Source organism: Phaethon aethereus, assembly GCF_964289735.1.
Source record: "Phaethon aethereus genome assembly, chromosome: 2".
In the NCBI taxonomy this organism is placed as follows: domain Eukaryota; kingdom Metazoa; phylum Chordata; class Aves; order Phaethontiformes; family Phaethontidae; genus Phaethon; species Phaethon aethereus.
Genome location: NC_138582.1, coordinates 9373461 through 9397748, shown reverse-complemented (window position 1 = coordinate 9397748; position 24288 = coordinate 9373461). Strand labels below are relative to the sequence as shown.

General features: G+C 43.2%; 1 protein-coding gene across 1 annotated transcript in view; it reads left to right on the top strand.

Annotated features, from left to right (window-relative positions):
* The window catches only part of TG (thyroglobulin), a gene marked incomplete at both ends in the record, with an annotated part of 165338 nt that overhangs the window by 9896 nt on the left and 131154 nt on the right, over positions 1-24288 (top strand). The window contains 13 exons of the mRNA XM_082014969.1: positions 63-206; positions 2022-2207; positions 5411-6475; positions 8092-8679; positions 11133-11375; positions 11716-11853; positions 12419-12496; positions 12954-13066; positions 13743-13854; positions 15477-15677; positions 19627-19836; positions 22016-22170; positions 22650-22806. Of these exons, the coding sequence (XP_081871095.1) occupies positions 63-206; positions 2022-2207; positions 5411-6475; positions 8092-8679; positions 11133-11375; positions 11716-11853; positions 12419-12496; positions 12954-13066; positions 13743-13854; positions 15477-15677; positions 19627-19836; positions 22016-22170; positions 22650-22806 (3390 nt within the window). The remainder of the gene's footprint in view (positions 1-62; positions 207-2021; positions 2208-5410; positions 6476-8091; positions 8680-11132; positions 11376-11715; positions 11854-12418; positions 12497-12953; positions 13067-13742; positions 13855-15476; positions 15678-19626; positions 19837-22015; positions 22171-22649; positions 22807-24288) is intronic.

Here is a 24288-nt window from a genome sequence, read left to right as displayed (position 1 = left end):
GTGTAAAGCAGGTGACTTCAGTCTTAAAACCAGGCTCTGTGCTAAAAGTCTCTCTTTCCCAGGCTTGGAACTGCTGCTCGATGACGTTTACGACACAGTTTTCTCTGCCCTGGAGCCTGCCCGCATGTTCATGGAGACCAGCATATATCGGATCCTGCAGAGGCGGTTTCTGGGGGTTCAGCTAGCCACCTCTGGCAAGTTCAGGTGTAAGTAGCAGCCAGGTGATGCCGTGTAAATAAGGTGAAAATTTTCAAGCTTATATGTGACAGCTGCCATTGGGTAGAGTTGTTCTAGGAGCCTCTTGCACTAAAAGCATATAGCATCACTTTCAGTGCAAGAATCAAGGTCGCTGAGCTGCAGCTGGCTTTGAACCTCTGGATTGTACAGTCTCACCAGCAGATTATACCTGTCTTCTGACCAGCTCTTTCCCATGCACTTGAAGTTTGCATTAGTTGAAAGCTCATGAACTGTCTGTACCTCTTGTCCTGAGATTCTGGAGATGGATCTGATGATTATTACATTAAAATCCTGACAAAATGCTCCCTAATTTATGACGGTACACTCAGAAATAGGAAGGATCTTACATTGGCCACAGTGCACTCAATCCCCAGGAGGTTACACAAGAGTTTGTAGTGCCTTAACCAGCAAGACTGAACTTCTGGATCTGCCCTTGGCTCCATTCCCTCCGTGGTTGCGGCAGGCAAATGGGGAGAGAGTTTCTCTGCCTACGGGCAGCGAACTCTGTGGGACAGGAGGTCAGGTACCTCCTTCTCTCTCCTACACCAGATCCCAAGAGAATTGCCTTGGCTGGGGGGACTTTGAACCCCCTGGTGTGATCCAGTGTTGGGTTGATGGTTGGACTTGATGATCTTAAAGGTCTTTTCCAACCTTAATGATTCTGTGATTTTGTGATTCATCCTCCCATCCAAATTCCTCTGACACTGCTGTCTGACCCTCGCTAAGGAGTTTGCATCACCAGAGGTATTAAGCAGATACTGATGTTAAGTCTTCTGGCCGCATAATCACACAGTTTTTCTGTTTCTGGGATGAGCTGATAATTCTGGGGAGTCTGGAAAACATCTTCCCCCTCCTCACTGCACAGTGGTGTGCAATAAGCTCTGGCTGCAGCTGGGGATGCAGTAGCTGTCAGCAAAGATGAAGCTGTAACAGCCACAAGATGGAGATGTGACCACGTTCCTCAGCTGCTGACTCCACCACCTGAAGCCATCCATGCACATCAGGAAAGCTGTCAGGCTTCCTCGACGAAGAGCTTGGTCTGATGTGATGCTCATGCTGCCTCAACCTGGTAGCTGAACGTAGCTGGAAAGCTCCTGAAGGCGAGAAATGTTTAGGCTGTAGGATTGCAGGTTTATATAAACAAGCAAAATTTCTGTTGGAATGGTGGAGTTTAGTATTGGAGAGATCATATCTCAGAAAATTTGCTTTATAGAGTTTTGGCTTCTCTGCCATTAAGGCTAGTTTGAAAGGAATAGGGTCTTCAGACCCCTGTAGAGGGAAATGAAGGAAACTGGATGGTCCCAGACCAAATCTCCACAGTCAAGTACAGATCCTTTTGCAGGAGCAATGCCTCGTTCTTTTCAGAAATGTTGATATTTGCTTTCATCTCAGTCTCCCAAGCTACACATCTATCTCTGTTGACCAGATTTGCATTTGCATTAAGGGCCAGAGCTCACCCAGCCTCCAGCACAAGAGAGATGCTGCTACTCCACCTACCCATGACTATGGCTGGGAAATGTGTTGAGGTTTTATTTTCTGTTTAGTTTTCAGAAATAAATACCTACAGCAGAAAGCCCTGCGGCCAACTCTACAGGGGAAAAGAGGATGAAGAATTTGCATTTTGGGCTGGTACTTGAAGTTTCACCAAAAACAGTCAGGAAATTAAAGATTTTTTTTTTCTTTTCCCTCCCAAATAGGCAAACAATGGGATCAAGTAGAGATGGCTCTGAAACTTTAAGCTTTCCCTCCTTAACGCATACTGATTTTCTTCACTGTTTTTCCAGGCCCCTCAAAGTGTGAGGTTGAGCGGGATGCAGCCCAGCGTTACCAGCACGCCTACGTGCCGTCTTGTGATACTGATGGGGGCTACACACCAGTGCAGTGTCAGCAGGGAGGACAGTGCTGGTGTGTGGACACCAAAGGGCAAGAGGTTCAGGGCACAAAGAGACGAGGACAACCCCCAGCCTGTGGTATGTATGAGGTTTGGAAAAGAAAAAATGAGCACATGTCTCGGTGTCTTTAGAAAGAAACCCAGAGGACCAGTTCCCTTCTTGGCTCTGACAGATTCTGGTCTTCAAAAACTGAGATGCAAAAACCTCCCTGGGGTTAAGAGCCACATTCTAATAAATTATTAAATATCATATTCCTTTCATTTTACTTTATGACCTTTCTTTAGCCTTTTAGTTTTGCATATAGCAAGGCTTTTCTATGCAGCTGTGGTATCTGTCTCTTGACTCCAGGAGCTGGGGTGTTAAGTCAGAATATCTGGGATAATATAAGGAAGCCAGTGATGGTGGTTTTGAGTTTTACCTCCGTCCTTTGGTGAAATGCTATGGAATTTCTAAGGCATCTCTCATCCTGAGCATTTTTTTCCCATCTCTGTCACCACATATTTGGCTGTGAAAATTGTCAAATCCCATAAAAAACCCCCAAACAATTCCAAAAAGGTGTATGGGTTTGGGATTTGAGGGATTTCCTGAAGAGTACACCATCAAATCAGTGCCCCAAATGGAAATGACATTAGAAATGTCAAAGGGCCGCAGGGAAGAGGAAAGTTAAAAACCTTCACTCCGAAGCACACTACCTAAATATCCAGGATTGCGCTGGAGGGCTGGGGGAGCACAAGGTCTTGACGCGGGGCCTGACTTCGGGGCAGGTAATTGCTGTGTCTGCGAGACACAGTCATACCGCGCAGATCGAGAAGGTGGAACCTGCCCGGGGTGTCATGGCTGCAAGTCGCTCAGAGTGCTCTGGGCACAGGCAGCTCTCTGTGAAATGAAAATGTTAGCATGAAAAACCCTGATCACCAAGGGGATTGCAAGGGGACCTCTGAGATGCCTCGCCATGTGTTGGGACTGGTTGCTTTCTCTTTGAATGTGCTTTGCTGAGCTCTCCTGATGATTTTTTTTTTGGGGGGGGGTGGGTGGTGGGGTCACGACTTGAAGCTGCTTGCAGCTTTTATTGGCAGACTCAGGAAATTTAAGCAGGGAAAGATTTCTGCAGAGGTTTTGCAGACTAACTCCCAAGAAGGTATTTCATGAGGATATAGCTGCAGCCTGTGTTCAGACAGCTACATGCCACGTGCGTGTCTCCGGTTCTGCTCTGTTTTATTTCTCCTGGATATCTTCGACTCTCACACTTGGCAGCGTGAACGCTGGAGGAGTCAGAGGCGTAGCACGTCGCGTACTCGCGTGACCTGGGACACCAGGCAGTCCTGATAGGGACATGCTCCTTTTCAGACCTTTACAGTAAATTCACCCCAGCAGTGCTTTTCTGTTTATTCCTTCTCACTCTGCTTCGATTTGATGCAAGAGTGGGTGGGAGGGGAGAATGTTTAAAGACTGGGATCTTACATTTGTTTCATATTAGCATACTTGCAGGATTGTGGCTTACACGAACTTATTGGTCCCCAGAGGAATGTTCTTCATCCCTCTCACCAAGAGCCAACACTGCAAACAGAAGGGGCCCATCCTACAGAAAATGCCTTTACAAAGGAACCACTGTGAGGGACCCTGAGCCCCTGTCAGAACCTGTGGAGCAGGACAAGGGTGTGAAAGGAGGAGTGGGAAAGATGCTGACCGCAGAGCCTCAGATTGCTTGCTAATCTATTTTAACAGCTTTTAAGATTTCCAGCTTTAATCGTTACTGATAACAGGATTTATGACTTCTTTGTCGTATTGTCTGAATGTGGAATAAATGGGAATGGGGCAGGGAGCGCAAGGGAGGCCATGCTGGAGCAGGCCAAAGCTGTTTATCCATCATAGTGTCCTCTACAGGGACGACAGTGGTGCTTAGGGAGAAAGCGTGGGAAACATGGGAAATGCATATAGTTTCCATATATTGTCCCTGTTGCCTGCAGGCTAGGGAGTCCCCAGACAGGAGGCTGAACCCAGATCATTGTGTTCAGCACTTCTCTACGGAGTGATCTTCCAAGGATTTGCCTAACTGCTCTTTAACCTTTTATTCTTCCTGGCATCCTCTGGCAATAAATTTCTTGATCATAATTATGTGCCCTACTTCTGGACCATTCTAATTCCTGTACTGTGAGAAACACTGAATAGTAATTGTCTGTTGTGAATGATGTGGAGAACCCTGGTTTTTAAAAACCTTTATCGCATTTTTTTGTCCAAGCTGAAGAGTCCCTCCTACTGGAAAATCTGTTCTGTCCTCATATTCTTGCCTTCCTTCTCTATAATTCTGTTATTCCTGCATCCCTTCTCTATAATTCTGATACTTTTCAAGGAAATGCAATGGTGTGGCACATGATTCAAGCTGCTGTGTGCGTTCCAGAGATCCAGTCAGTGCCATAACCATTCTGCCTGTTTGGTTCTCAGTGTCTTTATATCTACTAAGTCTTTCATTTTTTTCATGGTTTTTGAGCTTTAAGGTGGTATTTTCAGAGATTCTTCTTCTGTGATGTTTTGCATCCTAACTTGGAGTCATTGCTGTCTGTGTATGAACGTGCAGACCGGGCCGGATGCGGACGCACCTATGACATAGCTTGGCCCAGGATGTGGGTTGCCAGGGTCACTGTTGGTACCCTGACAGTTCACTATTTTTGTTGAAACTTTGTATTTTTTTTCCTTTAGGCTCATTTGTGAATGCCATCTGGTCCTTAGCACTCTATTCCTGCTAATTTTAATGATTTGTTTTCAAACCTCTTATTATAAGATCTAGGTAGGAAGCCTCCATAAATTTCTCATTAGTGGGCATTGGTTAAAATAACTTTCTGCTTTTCTGCCGTCTGTTTCTCTTTCTTAGGTTCATATATCATGTCTGGATAATTGGAGGTTTTCATTAGAAGCAGACATCCTAACAGAGAGTTAACATATTTGGAAAAGAGTTTATTTGTTCTTTCAGCCATAGGAATAGGAATGGGGATTTACATTGGGAAACAACAGAACCAGAAAGAGACTACAGAGCAGGCAACTCAGATGTGGTGAAGAAATGTTTCCTTTCACTTTGTGTCTTGACTGCAGAATTTTATTTATAGACCATATTCAACAACAGTTCAAATTTCCTTATCAATGTGCATGGTGTGTACTTGAAGAACTAGAGACAGGTTAAACTATATTTTTAGGTGCTTTCTGCTGAGACTGCTGAAAGATAGTCATAGAGTTACAGGTTTTGGAAGTTCTAAAATTTGCATTAAAAAAACCCCACCTCTGTCTAGGTGAAGAACAAGTGTGCATCTCTGAGAGACGACGTGCCTTGTCAAGGATCTTTTATGGCCCTGCTGGGTACTTCAGTCAGCCCAATTTGTTTTCTACGCCAGATATGCAGTTGGAAAACATAGCTGGCTTCTTAAGACCCTGCCCTCCGACCTTCAAGGAGCTGTTTCTGGACTCTGGATTGTTGTCTCCAGTTGCACAAAGCCCGTATGCCAGCCAGATTCCTCGTCTAGAAACCACCCTTAGTGAAGCCATTAAGGGGATGTTCCCATCCAGGGAACTGGCTCAAGTGGCACTGCAATTTACTGCCAATCCAAAGCGTTTCCAAGAAAACCTCTTTGGAGGAAGATTCTTGAAGAATTTGATCCAGTTTAACTTCACAGGGGCACTTGGCACTAGTGGGAAATACAGCATTGGCCAATTTTTTCCACAGGATGATGTGGCACAGAGGGATAATGGCCAAGGCCTTCTGGAATCAGCTGAGGCATTTTCATTGGAGGTTTCAAAGGGGAGCTCCATTTTGAGTAAGCCTCTTGTAGACAGCTTTGGCCGCACAGTAACTCTACAGGACAATCAGAATATGATGAAATTCCTTTCCTCTGTCCTGGAACTACCAGAGTTCTTTACTTTTCTTCAACAAGTGATTTCTGTCCCGAAAAGCATTGCTGAAGATTTAGGTGAAGTGGTGAAATTAGCATTGAGATCCAAAGACTGTGGTGAGGAGCCAAGGGACCTGTTTGTTCCAACATGCACCAAGGAGGGGAGGTATGAGGAAGTTCAGTGCTATGCAGGGGAGTGCTGGTGTTTGGACACTTCAGGTAAGGAAGTTCCAGGCTCAAGGGTTCAAGGCAAACGTCCAAGGTGTCCCACTGATTGTGAGAAGCAAAGGAGAAACCTGCAAAATTTGAAGCAAAGCCTCCCTGCGGGATCAGATCTTTTTATTCCGTCTTGTACGGAGGACGGAGACTTTCTGCCACTCCAGTGTTACGGGACAAATTGCTTCTGTGTTGATTTGAATGGCAAGACTATTCCAGGAATAAGGGGAAAAGCTGGAAAGCCGATGCAATGTAAGTCCTAGCGTCTGGGAATTTAAAGATGCTTCCTTATTGTGTTGGAATTTCATGATTCTTTCTTCATATCTGATTATATCTGGAAATGTATGGATGATGCATGTAATCAATATTGTCCCCTAACAGGAAAGTGAGTCAGCCTTTCAGTTGCACGGGAATAGTGGGAAACACAGTGCACATAAACCTTGATATCCTAAGTCTTAAAGATGGTCCCCTCTTCTTTCAGTGGGTTAGGGTACGCACACTCAAAACAGAGGAGCCTGAGGTCTTGCCTTGTTAACGAGTGTGTCATTGGCATCTGTCTCTGCTTAAGTGTGTAGCTAGAGTGTATAACATCCATCATGCCCATGAGACCTGGAGCATCCGTGTAACTGAATGTGACCCATGCCAAGTGAAAAAACCCTTTTACTTCCAGGACCAAGTCACCTGGTCACAGTCACTGGCTCATCACTTGGTAGGATGTCACAGGAGTCCGAATGTAGGAGAGGATTCTCATAAAGGTCATGCAGTCAGGCCAGAAAAATGAGTCACAAATGACTTGTCAGACATCAGTTTGGCTGTTGCGTCTTGCTTATAGACTATGAACTGCCTCTTCTGCCCTTCTAGTAATGTAATACAAAGGAAGAAGGAAGCACATAGGCTAGGGATATTTGTCTTTCAAGTTTCTGTGAACTGAAAATGGCACATCAACAGGGAGAGCAGACCAAGAGAAGAGCCTGCTTCTCATTTTGGAAGGAATAGCAGAGTATCCAGCAGATGATAGCAGGACATAGTGAAGGAGCTCCTTTAAATATCAGTTTGCAGAAGTGGTGGGAAATCTATTGCAATGATCTGAATTGGTAGGGGATTTATATCTAGCAACCCATCTGTAGTGCAGTCAAAAATAAACAGGTTGATAATTCTTTGGTGCTGGAAAGGAGATGAGCTCCTGTGTTTTGCTGGGTTTGCAGAGCTGCTTGGGGGTTGGACCAGATGACTTTTAAAGGTCCCTTCCAGCCCAAACTATTCTATGATTCTGTGAAAATGAAATTTGGCTCTGGAGATGGCAGAAAAAGCTTCCAAAACAAACTCACTCCACCATTTTGAAGGATGTTATTTTTATATTCAGCTGCAATATTCAGTAGAGAATAGGAAGAGAGGACAACAGAATCTGAAAATTCTGGTTAGGTCCAGGGGGAAATAAAGTCAGTATTATCCTACTATTCAGATACTTGCTTTTGCAGGGATTGGCTCAATAAGAATTAACTACCAGATTATCAAGTGTATCTGAAAATACCTAGTTGGTATGAACAGAATCAGGAAAGCATTTAGTGGCATCAAGCACCTATCCTTCCCAGGAAGAAATACAGGCACCTAATGTGCTCAAATATTTGAAAAAAAAAAAAAAAATCTCTATATGCATCTTTCAGTGCTTACATGCCTTTGGAAATCTTACCCTCGTTCAGCAAGGAGACTTAATAGCATTGGCCCTTTTAATAGCAGGCCAGAAATAATGTTGTTAGTATTGGGATAAGTGACCAAGTTTTAGTAAGGGTGTTTATCGGGAGGGCAGGGGTACTGTCTATCTTCGGTGCATTCGTGAGATGTGCTGTGCATGTTTTTCTTTTCGCCAGGCCCAAGCGCTTGCCAAGTAACAGCTGGTCAGGAGTTTCTAAAGACTGTGAAACTCCTGCTGTCAGACCCCAGTGCTCTGTCCCAGCTCTCCAGCATTCACCTCCCTCAGTGCGATGCTGGCGGTGCCTGGAGGCAGGTGCAGTGCAGTGGACCTTCCGAGCAAGCCTTTGAGTGGTACGGAAGGTGGATTGCAGAGAACAACGAAGGGAAAACCCTGCCCATCGGTAATCTGTTGAACATCATAACTGGATACAAAGAGGTGTCTTCCAAAGGCTTCTCAGCTTTTATTAAAGCTTTGTATGAGGCTGGGCACCAGAATGTCTTCCCAGCATTCACCAGGTATTCCTCCTTTGCTGATCTCCCACCTGAAGTGCTGGAAGGAAATGTGACCTCTGCATCTGAGAACATTTTACTGGATCCGTATATATTCTGGCAGCTTCTGAATGAGCAGTTGGCCTATTACCCAGGACCCTATACTGACTTCAGCGCTCCATTAAGCCACTTTGAACTTCGTGATTGTTGGTGTGTTGATAGCAAAGGAGAAGAGCTGCAAGGAACAAGGGCAGAAGTGAACCAGGTCCCAACATGTAAGTATCAGAATTTCTGGCACATAAGTATCAGTGTTTCTGGTCTTTGCTTCTATGCCACAAGAGGAAAGTCCTTTCAAGTGCTGTGAGGTAGGAGACAATGACTTGTCAGAAACATCATTAATATTGCCATTGTCACTGGCTGCCAGAGGTGGGGTAACTAATTCTTCGCAAATAAGTGGTCTCTCAGCTTTGGGAATAAGGAGGAATAAAGTTCCATATCAAGTTTGTTTATATTTTATAATTTGGACCTACAATGCTTTTGCAGAAAATGCTTAGCCAGATGACAAAGGACACCTTTAAAGTTAGAAACAGTGTGTGAAGGGTTGTATGGAAGATTCACAATTACACTGTGATGTAAATGACTTTCAAGAATGCCTTAAAAGGAGGCAAGAGGAATTTTCTTTACTGTTTCTTACTATGCAGTCAAGAGTAACAGCTATCCCCTAGAAGTCACTAGGAGGAAAGAGAGGCCAGCACTGAAGTTTGGTAAGCCCTCTGTCTAGACATCTCCACCAAAGCTGTTGGGCCCTCTTTGGGGTTACTTCAGCAGATGACCTATGTTATAAATGTTGTCACTAAAACCATTCCTATGGACCTGGATGCCAGGTGCCCACCAAAGCTGCTCTATCACTCCCTTTCTCAGCTGGGCAGGGGAGAGAAAATATAGCAAAAGGCTCGTGGGTGGAGAGAAGGACAGGGAGAGATCCATCAGCAATTACCGTCATGGGCAAAACAGGCTCAACTTGGGGACATTAATTTATTTTACTGCCAATCAAATCAGAGAAGGATAATGCGAACTAAACTCATATCTTAAAACACCTCCCCCCCACCCCTCCTGGAAGATGAACTGACCACAACCCCCATCCCCTGTCCCCCCGCGCCACTTGCGCAAGGGAGGAAGAAGTCCCAGGCTCAACTTCACTCCCCATTTCTCTCCCTCCTCCCCCCGAGCAGCACAGGGGGACGGGGAATGGAGGTTGTGGTCAGTCCATCACACACTGCCGCTCCTTCCTTCTCAGGGGGAGGACTCCTCACCCTCTGCCCTGCTCCAGCCTGGGGTTCCTCCCACAAGAGACGGTCCTCCATGGACTTCTCCAGTGTGAGTCCTTCCCACGGGCTGCAGTTCTTCACAAGCTGCTCCAGCCTGGGTCCCCCACGGGTGCCGTCCTTCAGGAACAGGCTGCTCCAGCCTGGGTCCCCCCACGGGTGCGTCCTTCAGGAACAGGCTGCTCCAGCCTGGGTCCCCCCACGGGTGCCGTCCTTCAGGAACAGGCTGCTCCAGCCTGGCCCCCGCGGGGTCCCAGGTCCTGCCAGCAAACCTGCTCCAGCCGGGGCTCCTCTCTCTCCCCACGGGGCCACAGGCCCTGCCAGGAGCCGGCCCCAGCGCGGGCTGCCCACGGGGTCACGGCCTCCTTCGGGCATCCCCCTGCTCCGGCGTGGGGCCCTCCCCGGGTGCGGGTGCAGATCTGCTCCCCCGTGGAGCTCCATGGCCGCAGGGGCACAGCCGGCCTCCCCGTGGGCTTCCCCAGGGGCTGCCGGGAACCCTCTGCTCCGGCGCCTGGAGCCCTCCTGCCCCTCCTGCTCTGGGCCGGGGGCTGCAGGGCTGCTCCTCTCACACATGCTCACTCCTCTCTCTGGCTGCAATTCCTGTCCCTTCTTAACTCCGTTCCCCCAGAGGCACTACCACCGTCGCTGATGGGCTCGGCCTTGGCCAGCGGTGGGTCCATCTTGGAGCCGGCTGGCACTGGCTCTGTCGGACATGGGGGAAGTATCTGGCAGCTTCTCACAGAAGCCACCCCTGCAGCCCACACCCCCCCACCCCCCCGAACCTTGCCACACAACCCCAATACACACATAGTAATTTTCCAGCTGGGAAGAAGATACAGGACAATGGGTGGCAAACTTCCAAAGGGATAAGGAGTGCTGAAGATGCCAGTTCTGTGGGCAAATAGGGAATAAAGGGGATGAAGCAGATCAGCAGAGTTATTTTAGTGGGGAAGCTTTCACTGAGCTGGTTCGGTGTGTTGAACTGCCATTTCTGAGTCAGTAGACACTATACAGGCCAAGTGTCAGCTGCCACTCTGAACCCAAGAGATAGACCTTATTTTTCCTTTCTCACTCTCTCTTCTGATTGTCCACTTTTTTTTTTAATGACAACAACTGAGGGATAGTTCTGTAGAGATGTATTAACTCTGTCCGTAACCAATGAGGAGGAGGTAACTTGAAGGCTTTGGCCCAAGACTTGGAGAATGTTTGAATGATTGCTGGTACTCTTGGACTCCTGCTGTTATATAGCTAAGCATTGACAGGTCCGTTTGCTTGCTTCATTACGAACCAAGTGAGTGCAGAGGGAAACAGAAGATGCTAATTAAAAGACCATCTACCATTTTCATACACAAATCTTTACTGGATTTAGATGAAAGGCATTAATATACCATCTGGTTCTGTAGGTCCTGGTATATGTGAAGGTGTTAAGCAGGAAGCCGTGAAATTTATGGAGGAGGCAGAGCAGCTCATCCTAGCATCAAATCGTTCCCACTTTGCTTTTGGAGAGAGCTTCTTGATGGCAAAGGGAATACAGCTCACAGACAACGACCTCCTACGTTCTGCTTGGCCCTACGAGTCAGAGGTGGTGGTCTCCGAAAAGCTGTTATCAGGCAGTGACTATGCTCTCCAGCTGGCTGCACAGTCGGGTAGGTGAAAGAGAGATGAGAGCTTAATTAAATGGATTAATGCCCAGGATCTGTGCAAAAGTAGTCTATGTCAAATTCAACTTTGCTGAAAAACAGATGCAACTCAGCAGGTGTAATTAATCACTGTAATTAACCTGCCAACCCAGGAGCTGATTTCGGTTGTCTCATATGTATGACATGATGCATATTTAAGATCTGGATATTTACCAGCCTTGACGTAGTTGCAGTGTTTGTTAATTTGCCTTCTAAAGTACAGGGGACGTTCAGGTGTTTGCAAACGTGTGCATTTAAAATATCTTGTATTGACCACTAATAGCTTTCTTTTACTTATCTTTTATAGTCTTGCATTTCTACTGGCAGAGTCGCATTACTTCAAAACATTCTGCTGGGGAAGCAACACAGCTGGGATTTCTCCCGTACATCCCACAGTGTGATGGCCTGGGAAACTGGGAGCCAACTCAGTGCTATGAGAGCACAGGTGAGCAATTGCTAACAAGATACTCTGGGCTGTCCGAACAAAGAAATGCTAAGCATAATTCTAATAAAAAGATGGAAGATCTGTATTCTTGTAGACAAAATGGAGAGAGGTGAAGTGGTCCACAAGATGAGTGAAAAATTGGCTGGAGTGGGGGACTCCAGTGGCAGCTCACTGGGGCTCAAAAATCAGTCGATGTTTGGTGGCTTACTACTAGTAGTGTTCCTCAGGGGTGAGTTCAGGGACTAGTATTGTTTAATGCCTTTGTTAATGACCGGGATGATGAGATGGAATGCACTCTCAGCAAATTTGTGGACAACAACAAATTGCTGGGAGTAGATGATAGGCTGCAGGATAGGGCTGCAATGGAAGAGTCTCACCTGAGCTGCTACTTTTCCATTCTCACCACTCAGGTGTGGCCTACTTATCTCTGGATAGCAGAGTTAACTGCGACTTAGATTTACTGACCAGCTTCTGTAGTTCTGCTGAGGATGAAAATCTTCCCAGTACACAACAAACATACTGCAGTACAACACCTAAAATAAAGCTGCTTTTCTTCCCTGTCCAGGTCATTGCTGGTGTGTGGATGAGAGAGGACATTATGTCATGGACTCCTTGGTCTCACGCTCAGCAGAACTTCCCAAATGTCAGTTGGTTTTTCTTTCTAAGTATTTGTTTTTACCTGTTCTTAGAAATTTTAATATTTATTGAAAATTCTAGTATACTATGCATGAAGCAAGGCTTGTTTCTAACCGTTGCAAGAAAAGAATAAGTAATTTTATGCTTGTTTTGCTAGTTCATTTAATTTCACTATGTGTGATTTTGGCTTGCATGATTTGAGAATGGACCCTCTGCTGTTGGTGGCCCTGCTTGAGCAGGGAGGTTGGACCAGATGTCCAACCAGATGTATCCAGAGGTCCCTTCCAACCTCAACCATTGTGTGATTCTGTGGTTATGAAACACCGACCAGGAATTCCCATCCTGAGGCTGTAGCAGAACCTAATGGAGATGTGCAAAGGAGCTGGGGATGTACCCCTTTCCTCTAGCTTAGGTTTGAGAACTTTATTTTATTTTAACATGAATGTATGTTTTCCCTCTTACAGGCCAGACATCATGTCAGCGATCTCGAAGCAATGCCTTAATTTCCAGCTGGAGACAGAGCGGTTCAAAACTGGATGGCTCTACAGCCAATCTATTCGTCCCCTACTGCCTTGAGGTGATTTAACATGACTGAGGGATGAAGAAACAAAACCTCACCAGTTTTGCTTACACCATGCCAAAGGCCTGTACAGTTTCAGTCTATGCTCCTTAAGCAACTCTTGTCTTTCCTATTAAACTGAAAGAAAAGGGTAAAACAAAAAAACCAACAGGCATTGCCCTCCATAAGGCAGAATTTAAATAGTTTTGAGATGAAGACTGGGAATAGGAAGCTCTGTCCCTGCCTACACTGCCCTCCTACAGGGTGGCTCTGCAGGGCTATGCTTAAAAGGCATCACTTAATTGACTGACATTTGGGGGGCTCTTTCTTAGCTGTGAGAGAATGTCAGGATGGGAGGGAGTTGGATGCAGGTATCCCAAAATAGGGTATGTGATGCTCTCAAAACAAGGTAGTGAGCAGGATAGAGCCCTGAGATTGGCAAGGAACAGACATTTCAAACCAAGATTATACCAGAACTCATCTCAATGGGCTTTCGGTCTGCATACTGCTGTTCTCAGGACCTGGTCTGTGTATTAAATTAGATTGTATTTTAATATTTTGTGTTTCTTTTCAATGTGTTGTATTAATGGACAAATATAAATATAATCAAATGTTTTAACCAATCTTTAGGGTATGAATTGTGGCTGTATTAATATACGTGGCTCTGCAATGACGTGTAATTGATTATTTGTAGACAGGAGAATACGCTGTGCTACAGAGATCCGACACAGATATTTGGTGTGTAGATCCTGTGTCAGGAGAAGTATTTCAGCGTGCCAGCAAAGATTTGGATGGGAATCCTGAGTGTGAGTAATCCTTCACCCACAGCCTGTGACGCTAGTGGCAATGCCTCATGCTTCGTGGCATATGTACTTTCCTTTTCAGAATGATGCCCGTGAAACACAGGGGGCTTAGGGTTTAATTCCTCAGTGATATGGTATATACAAGCCCATCGACATTGAAAGGGTAACTGAAAATAGTTACCCTTTACTTCCGTAACACTAGAAATAAACCAGTCTAGACAAACTGATGAGCAGGCTTCTATGCATTTTTTTTACCTTCCATTTCTTACCACCATAGAAAATTCTCTGGGCTTGTGGATGAGTTTCCTAAGGCCGTGAATCCTGAATTGTGGGAACTGGGCCACGTGCAGTCAGTGGGTCCATTTTATATGGTCCACAACTGCTCCATGGAATGCCATTAGCTCTGCAATACCTTTGTGTTGTCTTTAAAGAAAGACAGAGATCTGTTGAGGTCTCATAAGAGATGGTTGATCCAAAAAGTTGAAGAATCCCTGCTCGTAGGAATTGGAATGCCCTATTGGAGCCCATGCCCTAGCTCTGCTCTTCTGAGCAGTACAGGCAGCCCAAGAGCCTACAGTTCTGCTGTGCCTGTTTCTTCAGTTCTTTAACTAGTGATTTGCTGTTTGCCATCTCCCATGGAAAATATGGGAGAATAATCTGCTGGATTCAGGAAAACCTTCTCCCAGAACATCTGTAACAGAGTAGACACTGTCTACTAACTCAGGAGAAGACACTGAGTTAGATTAGATAGTACTTTCATCTGATGGAGCAAGTCTGCTTTCTTTTTCTTATATATGGGCTAATGATAGAAGTCCCGGAAGACCTGCAACAGGCCTGATGGGGGATAAGTAACCGCATGTTCACCGAGAAATTCACAGAATCACAGAATCATTAAGGTTGGAAAAGACCTTTAAGATCATCAAGTCCAACCATCAACGCAACACCACCAAGCCCATTAATTAGTTTTGTAATTGTTCGTCAAACAGGTTTACAAGCAGATGAACAAAATTAGTAAGGACCAACTTTGTCTCAAGTTCGGACTGAACTTTTTGGATTTTCTTGTCAAGGGGTGGTTCTGCATGCTCATGTCCTTGTTTTGTTTGTTTGTGGGAGATCATAAACATTTCTGTTCCATTGTGGGTTTTTTTTCCATTTTTGAAGGTATTCGACTGAGATATTTTGGCTATTTTAAAATGTACAGAATTGTATTGTTACACTTAAAACTACCTCACTCAAAAATTCATATTAAAAAGATTAATTTGATTCTTTTTAAATTAAAATATCAGCACCTAAATGATACACTATCAAATTTATAGCAAAAAAAGATATTGATACAAAATAAAGATCAGTATGTTTTACTTTCCACTATTTTATTGATGCAAACCCATATAAAATGCACTTTAATCTCTAGGAAAAAAGTGTATTTTTTCTAGTGGAAGTAAAATTCCACTTTTCTATAATTATTTGAATTATTTGTGGTTTCTTGATCACTCACCATTCTTCATTATACAAAAACAGGCCAAAAGCACTGCTGTTTAGGACAATTCTGTACTTTATTCATTTCTGCAGATGATCAGTTTATTGTCTTCTGCTCTGTATCTTACAATGAATTTCTGTCTTTAAAGGTCCTAGTTTCTGTAATATGCTGAAGTCTAAAAGTGGTTTACGAGAAGCTGGCAAAGGCTACATCCCACAGTGTGAAGGGGACAACGGGACTTTCTCACCTGTGCAGTGCAGCCAGAATCAAGAGAGCTGCTGGTGTGTCTTTGACAATGGAGAAGAGGTGCCAGGGACACAAGTAAGCAGAGGAAGACCTGCATGTGCAAGTAAGTTCCTGCTTGAGGCGTGTTGCTTCTGAGCAAGCCCAGGTCTGGAACTTGACCCAGATCCTAACTTTTTCCAGTATTTAGTTGTATTTAAGCTTCCTTGTTCAGACCTTTACAGAGATTTTTGCGCAAGAGGTATGGTTATCTTTGCGTTACAGCAGATTTCAGACCTACCTGGGCATGATGTCCAGTTTTCTTCAAGTGCTTTGTCAGAGCAAATGGAGAAGGGAGTGGATCTTTGACTATTCCTTATTCATAAAACTGACTAAATCAAAGCAGTTCACCTATTAAACTTTGCTAAAAAATCAATCAGAACAGCTTGCTGCAAATTTGAACCTGTTCCAGTCTGAGCTGGCTCTAGGATTAAAAGCCATTCAACTGACTAAAATAAAATTTGAAAAATGTATGCTTCTGCCACTCCTACTCTTGGCTTGTGACCAGAGTTGTGAAAACAATGTGCCAAAACGCTTCATATTCACAGAATATTTCCTGCATGACCAGAGCTGCAGAGCACTGGAATTCACTCCTGGTTTCCACTGAGATGTCCAAATGGGAGACATTTGGATAAATTTAATTTTAAATGGCCTTTATATATCTCCCCATCACTGAAGTGAAGCAAAACAAATTAAACTTTCTGTAAGGCTGTGCTCCGAAGTGTAATGATTAGTGGAAACTAGAAGTGTAAAAAGAAAACCTTCAACTAGTGCCTGCAGGACACTACTGTTTCCATAGTTCTTTTGTTTTTTTAAAATGAGAGCTGTTGGTAGATTTAGGAAAATGAGACCACATGATAAGAAATTGCTTTGGTTTCCTTTTGTGATTCTGCTATATAAAGAGCAACACACGCACACCAACCAAACACCTGACTGTGTCAGCCCAACTGGCTGTAAGTCATTTTACTCAATTAGATAATTCTGCAGACAACTTGGAAACCACCACCACCATCATTTTCTTTGAACTCTCTTGTACCAATAGAGAGCTATGAGGATGAGATTTTATGAGAAGCTACAAGAAGACCCCAGGGTCATATCCGCCCCATGCAGTGGGGTGGTGTGTGGAGATGCCCAACTGAGCTCTGAAGAGATGAGCTCCAGAGCTAGGGTGGCATGAGCCATGTGAGTGTAGCAGTCTATTCCAATTTTCTAGCTCTTCAGAGAAGCAGAGCTGATCAGTTTAACAAGCACAGTGCTGCTGCCATCCTGCTTTCGGGTTATGGGCTGGTGTCTCCGTGGGGCACAGGGCTGTGTGATATTAATTTTCTTTGGACCAGCTGGAGCAACTCAGCGTGACACCCAGCACTCAGCAGTATGGATTGACTTTCCCATCCACTATGAAGGTGAACTGGGAAAAGTGGAAGTGTTTCTGGCAGGCCAGAGAAAAGTCAGAACTAGTTGTAAATGTTAAGTTCTTGATATCTCCTTCTCTCCATGAAAGCTCATTTTCTAGATTTCCCCCTAAATTTATAGAATATGTTCTAAGGAGGGTGTAAATGCACCCCGAGACATTCCCGTAAGATGATTTTACATTTTGCGTGCACATCTGATGTTTCTTGGGATCCTGTAAGGCTGTACTTTTCCTAGAGGAAACAGTGACTGAATGATTAATGACCTTTCTTTTTTAAAAGACTGAGCTGAGAGAGAGAACTGCTTTGAAAATATAGTGGAAACCTGGCTTTACTGAAAGCTATTTGTTATTTTCTGCATAGAAATACCATTGAAATAATCTTTAATGATTTTCCTGGATTTTGAAACAGTAATGGAACTTTTCATGCTAAACAACTTAGTTATTGTGTAAGAATAAAGAAGCAAAAATTGTTTTTCCCCTCAGTCTATCCAGCCTTATACTTCTCATCCTGGGAACTACTAAGAATTGTTCAGGGAAAAGGGAGGGGAGTACTATCTTGGAGATCTTGTCTATCAGCTGTTGTGGTGAGAAGATACAATAAACTTCTCCTCCAACATCAGAACAGACAGCTGTAAACAGTAAGTAATAACTCCACAGTGCCCAGTGCATGCAATGATTTTTTCATTAGCTTAATCATTTCCATCAGAGGTAGAATCCAGCTTTTTCTAGTTGACATTCACCAGAGAGATGATGCCAAGTATCCTAGCAGTCCTCACATGCATCTCCCATCCTCGTGCCCACTTTCCACAGCTCTGAGTAGAGATAGAGGAGAGAAAACCTTCCAGGGAAGGTCCTGGAGACAGTCATTTCCTTATAGAAATCTTTAGAAATACCTACGAAAGAAGTGTCAATATTCAACTGGATTCTGATTCACTCTTCCAGAAACTGGGGCAGGAATAGAACAATAACAAAATGGTGCAGGCTTGATAACAATAATAAATGAGATGATATCTGTAGAGGTATAAATAAGCAAATTACTGATTGTGAACAGAAACCTGTGAACCACACCAGGAAACCATCCATCACCTAGCCTTTGAGGCTCGTTATTTTTCTAGTTTACATAACAGCTCTCACTGGAACAGACAGTGAAAGACTGTAGCAGCATACGGCTGAGACTGGATTTGACTTGCTGGATATAGAAATGTGTTAGAGCAATAAAAAGACATTGACTGATTTTTATATACTTTGCATTAAGAGATATTAATCTAATTTACACATAATGGTGGATGTAGTTTACATTGGTCAGGATAAGTATTACTTCTCTTTTACAATGATACCTTTTGGTCCTAATATCTTGAGAGGCTTACTAAAAGTTTGTTAAGCAAGGATTCCAGGTTTCTACATTTACTGAAAAAGAGTCTGGATACAGAATCAATGAGTGAAGATGAGTGGCCCCATTTACAGAGTTATTGCAGAAAAGATGCTATAAAGGAGACTTAGAAAAAATGCATTTGGCAATTCAGAGAGACAGATATGAAAGCCTTTTAGTTTGACATTGAAATGCTCAGGGTTGGAAAACAAAGATGTACTGTGCACACTGGATCCCAGATTCATCCTGCAGTGTTTTAAGCTTTAACTGAGGTGGCTGCTAAGTTAAGGAATAAATCTCCATATCGCTATCAGAAGGGGAGACAGAAGGCTGCTCAGACTATCAGCAGTGCCTGCTTTCCTCCAGTGACTGGGGAGGCTGGGACTGATCTGAGCATTGGTATTTGGAAAATGATGTATACATAACACCAAGCAAGTGAATTGTACGATATGAGAACATCTTTATCTTTTAATTTTTTTCTAAGTGACAAAGTTGTTTTTTATTCCTCTTTTGTAGCTCTAGAACTCAGAAGTGTTTCATTATTACTAGATACATTTAGTAATTAGGTTGGAATTTGACTAGTATTGAGTGAAGCAGTTGGTTTGTACTGATTAGTAGAAATTAGTTATCATTGTAGTTAGCCTGCTATAATAGTCTGTTACTGTGGGCTAGCAGGGTTGAAATGACTGTACTGATGCAGAGTGAGCTGATAGGGTAAACTTTGTGCTCCAACTCCAAAGCTGTATACTACTGTTAAGGATGTGATGAGTCACTAGAAACATCCTGGTGCTGTTGAAGACACCATAGTCATAAGTTCCTGATCCTAAAGTTTTCGAATTTCACTCTAGAGGGAATTGAGGTTTTTTCTTTTTTTTTTTTTTGGCCCTGCCTATTTCCACTGGATATCTTTTGTAAAGGTTTGTTCTGCTGATGGTTAGAAACCTCCTCATTTCCTGCTTAAATTTATTCATGACTGTTTTAAAATTATCTGTTTTTAGAAACCATGCACGTAGCTTTCTGGACCCAATGCCTTACCCGTCAAAGCCAATATGTGTCTTTTCATCAGCTTCGGTAAGCTGAACCATGCTCACATCAAACCACATCCAAGCTGAGATGAGTGGACAACACACAGGGTGCTGTCCAGGTTTTCTCTGTTGATACGACAGTTATGTGGACTTTTTACTAGAGTCCTTCACAGTATGCCACTAATGTAGCCCCTTTCTCATGTGCCTAAAGGTCCGCAGTGTGGTCTGCCATTCGGTGCCTCCTCTGTTCTCAACGGAGCTGTATTTTGTGAAAACATTTCTGGGCAAGCTTCAAGCGTTCAGCAGTGCCGGCTGGTGTGTCGCCAGGGCTTCCACAGTGCCTCTGCCAGCACGTCGTTTCAGTGTGATGTGCAACAGCGTCGATGGGTCTCGGCTGCCCCGCTTTATCAGGCCTGCCAGAGTACGTCTGAACAGCTGTGGGTTGAGAAGGGCACAGAGCAATGTCAATAGATTGTACAACGTGCTTTCATCACAAAGCTATGTGTGAATGAAAATAATAGGACACAAAAGTTATGTGGGAGTTGCTAAATTAAGGTGCAGTAGATTAGTCCTGTCTTCTGCCATTTTAATCTCTGTCTCTTGGCTAGCTCCTATGTCAGAAACAATCCCATTTTTCTCTAATAATATAGCTATAAATAGTTATTCAATCTATATGCAGATTTTTCTTTGCAAGTTAAAAGATGCTGGCACCATGAAGTGGTTCTGATGGAACCACTTAGTCTTGGAAGAACAGATGAGCACCAGATGTTTGAATGTGGCAGACCTTGACTGTTTATTTGCATAATCAAGTCACTGTTACTGCTGCATCTTTTTGCAGCAGTCTATTCTTTAGGATTATTGTTGTCTTTGTTGGCTGACTTGTGGTATTTTTCAAACCGTTTTTTTTTTCCAGGAAAAAAATGGCACTTTAAATCTTGGAAGAATCAGTTTTCTATCCAGAGCTCATGTAATCGTATATTAATGCTGTCCTTTTCAATTATTTCAAATAGAGATACATTCTGATCAAAATGGCAATTTGTAGCAGTGCTGAACTTTGAGAAATGCAGATCTTCATGCCAAGTTTGCAGTTAATCTTCATCTAGAATGCGTTGAGCCCATTCTAGAAACTGCTGTATTGACACATTTCCAGTTTAGCCCAGGTCTTCTAAACGTAAATGATTTTAAATTTTAAATTTCAGATGAGACTCTTGTCTGTCTCTAGTCATGTTTGCTAGGTTTTTGTAGCATCGTGTTAAGTCATTTTCATGTTTGCTTGATGGCAACTGAATAACTGTTTGAAAGGCCAGAGGGGAGTGTGTGGCAATCTGATACGAGCTGCCAGTTAATGCAAGCTAATGACTTCTCACAGTAATCTGTGTTTGAAATAGAGCATGGTTTTAAGGAGAGAGAAAAAATTCCCAACACATCTGAAGGTGATTGAAAGAACTTCACAATAATGGAGAATTCACCACAACAGTTACTAATTTCTTCCAGTGGGTAATTACCCACACTCTTAAACATCTTATTTCCTGTACCTTAGGTGTACACTTAGAGACTGTGGTTAAGTCAGCTCTTAACTACTCTCTGATAAACTAAAGAGATAGAGGGCTTTGTGCCTTGCAGGAAGAAGCAAGCTTTTGAGTCTTCTGGTCCCTCCCACCATTCTCCTTGGATGCTCTCTGGGAAGGAATTGTGCTCCAGCAGTGACACTTGCACATGATGCAGTGAGAGTCTGTAGAGGAGGTGGATGAGGGAGAGCTCTGCTTCTTCTCTGGACTGGTGGGCTAAGAGCCAGCTCCACTTGGAGGTGGCCTGACAGCATCACCACTGTGCTGAATCTGACATAACAAACCCTCCATGAAGCCTGGGATCAGTGTAACTCCAGTGGAGACAAGAAATTTGCACCTTTTCTGTTCTGGCTAAAAGCTGGCTAAATAGATTTTCATTTTGTGACTCATGAGCTCACGAGTTTCTCATCGATATGTGAGATTTGTGTCATTTTGGTTTGCCATCAAAAAATTGGAAGTCCCTTGTAGATGTCCACATCAATGCCATTAAGATGCAATCAAATTTATTCTCTCCTAAAACTTGATACCTAGTTAATTTGACAAACTACGTTTCTGAAAGCCCTTTTGAATTAGTATTAATTACTTCAACCATTTAATTCATTTTTTAATAGAAGTTCTTTTATAGTCGTATCTAAGAGAAGCAGAAGTTGACAGGTCAATAATTCCTGTCTTCCTCTTTCTTTTCTGTGTATTGGCATAACGTTAACTTTCATCTAGTTCTCTGGAAATTCCTATCTGCTGAGGCTTACAAAAAATCATCATTAATGATCCAGATTGTTTCTTATCCTTTTGTGAGTTAGTGCTCCAATGTAAAATATTTCTTTATTATTATATATCACCTGGCTTTTTCTCTAATGCACAACATGTATATTTATCAAGCATACTGTACTGCTTTCATCTAGAAATGGGGAGTTGCTGTTGATGCAAGATCAAAATGCCAAATCAATGTTGCCTTTTCTCAAAGTGAATTTGAAAATCAGTTTCCACATTAAATAGCGAGACTACTAAATGCCCTTTCTACTTATTTTTTAGAGCTCCAATTACTTCAGACAGTCCAAGCTCAAACACAATTTCAACTACTACTGCCTCCTGAGAAGACTTGTAATTCTGACTACTCTGGATTGCTCCAGGCATTCCAGATATTTATTTTAGATGAGTTGAAAGCTCGTGGTTTGTGTCACCTCAAGGTAATTTCAATTCCTTATTCTCTGTTGTTGGTGGGGTTTTTGTCTGTTGGGTTTTTTAATTAAAAAAAACCAGGAGACGCAAAGTAGAACCTTGCCTGTTTGAGAGAGGTGGAAGAGCAGAAAATGCCATGAAATCTGTCAAGATTGGCAGCACTGTCAAATGGATGGCTGAGGAAATAGGATGTTTAGTCTCACTGACCCCACATCAGAAGATCATCTTAATTGTAGCCATAGAAGTCATATTACATCAGTCCAATATTTATTAAAAATATGCTTTGATGGAAGAGAACCGTTTGACTATTCTTACAGCAAATAAATGACCCACTAAAATTATCTTTTCCTACTTCTGCTTCTGTTTCCACAGGCCCTTTCGAAAACGTTGCCTTTGAGCATAGCAAAGTGCAACTGAATAGGGAAGGGCAAGAAACAGAAGGTTCTCGGGTTGAGTAACTGTGGTTTCATTTAATTTTAAATTCGAGGTAAATGTGTTTGGAAATACCGGCTCGATTTCTGTCTGTGATGATTCCACTGTCTTTGTGGAATGCCTGAGCGTGGACCGCCTGGGGGTGAATGTCACATGGAAGACTCAGCTGGAGAACATCCCGGCAGCTTCCCTCCCTGACTTACATGATATTGGTAAGTTGTTTTTTTTTTCTGCTGCTATTTCTGTGAATTAAGTCTGCTTTGCTTGTAATTGTTCTTCTTCCCTGTGTCTGCTCTTAGGAGGCACTAATAAGATAGTATAAATGCTCATGGAAAGAGTCTTTATAATGCTGGAGTTATGTTTTTGACCATTTGGTATTGATTTATTTATCTTTTCAGGCTGTGACTGCACACTGGAAAGGAGCTATAATCGAACGTTTCTTTCAGATAGGACTGCCTCTCCCAGCTTCATCAACTGAGATTGCAAATGACTGTATCGGGCCTGAGCTGAACTGTCCCAGATGTTAATTTCCAGTGGGCAGGTCCTCAGTGGTAGAAAAGATTGTGTTCCTTACTGGGTTGTACTCAGAGAAACACAGTTCACACATTGCCAAAAATATAATTAATTTCTTGCAAATTTTTTTTTTAAATTATTGCTTTCTTTTTTCTCCTTTTTCTATTTATTGCATTACATTTGACACTGAAGAATGACCCTTACCTCAGAAGTCCTAGAGCAATTATGCAGCCACCACTGACTGGCAGGTCCTTGCTGTGGTTTCCAAGTGAGCTAGGGATAGCGTAAGGAACTTCTTTCAAAGCAGTCAGTGTTTCCTTTTATAGTAAAAGACATAAAAGACATACCCCAAGTTCAAATGCTCTCTGTGCCAGCTTTTCTCCAGTTTTACTGCTTTGCAATGGTGTTCCCAGTACTAAATATAAGTAACTCTGTGGGCACGTGTCCTTTCCTCTAACTTTGGGACTTGGAGACGTGTGCGTGTGCCCTACAGCAGTTTTTGCCTGATCAGAACCCAGTTCAAAAGCCTTCAGGATGCAGACAGCAGCTGCAGTGGTTGTGTGGTTCCTGGCTTTACAGTCTGTTTATGTTTACATCCATTCAGTTGCTCCAGATTAAACATGGAGAAACATGAATATTCAAGCAGTTTGCAGAAGGTGGATCAAAGTAGAAGTATGTTTAGTTTTATATTAAGCTTTGCTTTGGAAAGTGTTCTGCTTTGAGGGCATTACATTTTTGACCCTCACCACGCTATAATTTCCTCGTAGTACTAAAATTGCTTTCCAGGGAACGGCTGTATGGTTTCAGAAGAGGCCGTATGAGTCTAGTCTGGTGAGATCAGACAATGGGGAACCCGCTCTCTGTATCCGCTTGGCACCGTCAACTTCCATTACCTTCTAAGACAGTTTTGGGTCTTTCTGTTTCAGGAATTTTCTGGTGTATTTACACAGAGTGAGGAAATTGTCTCTCTGATTTGAAAATCTATATTACTAAAATAGTTTAGTTCTTTCCCTAGCTTCTTTAAGGGTAAATAAAAAGTCTTGCTCTTGAACTAGCTGAGAGGAAAATTGCTGAACAGAAGCACAACATGCATATGTTCCCAATGAAAAACCTCAAACCTAAATCACTCATGAATGCTTCATTACTTTTTTTCTTGCAGATATTTTCATGTATTAAATTCC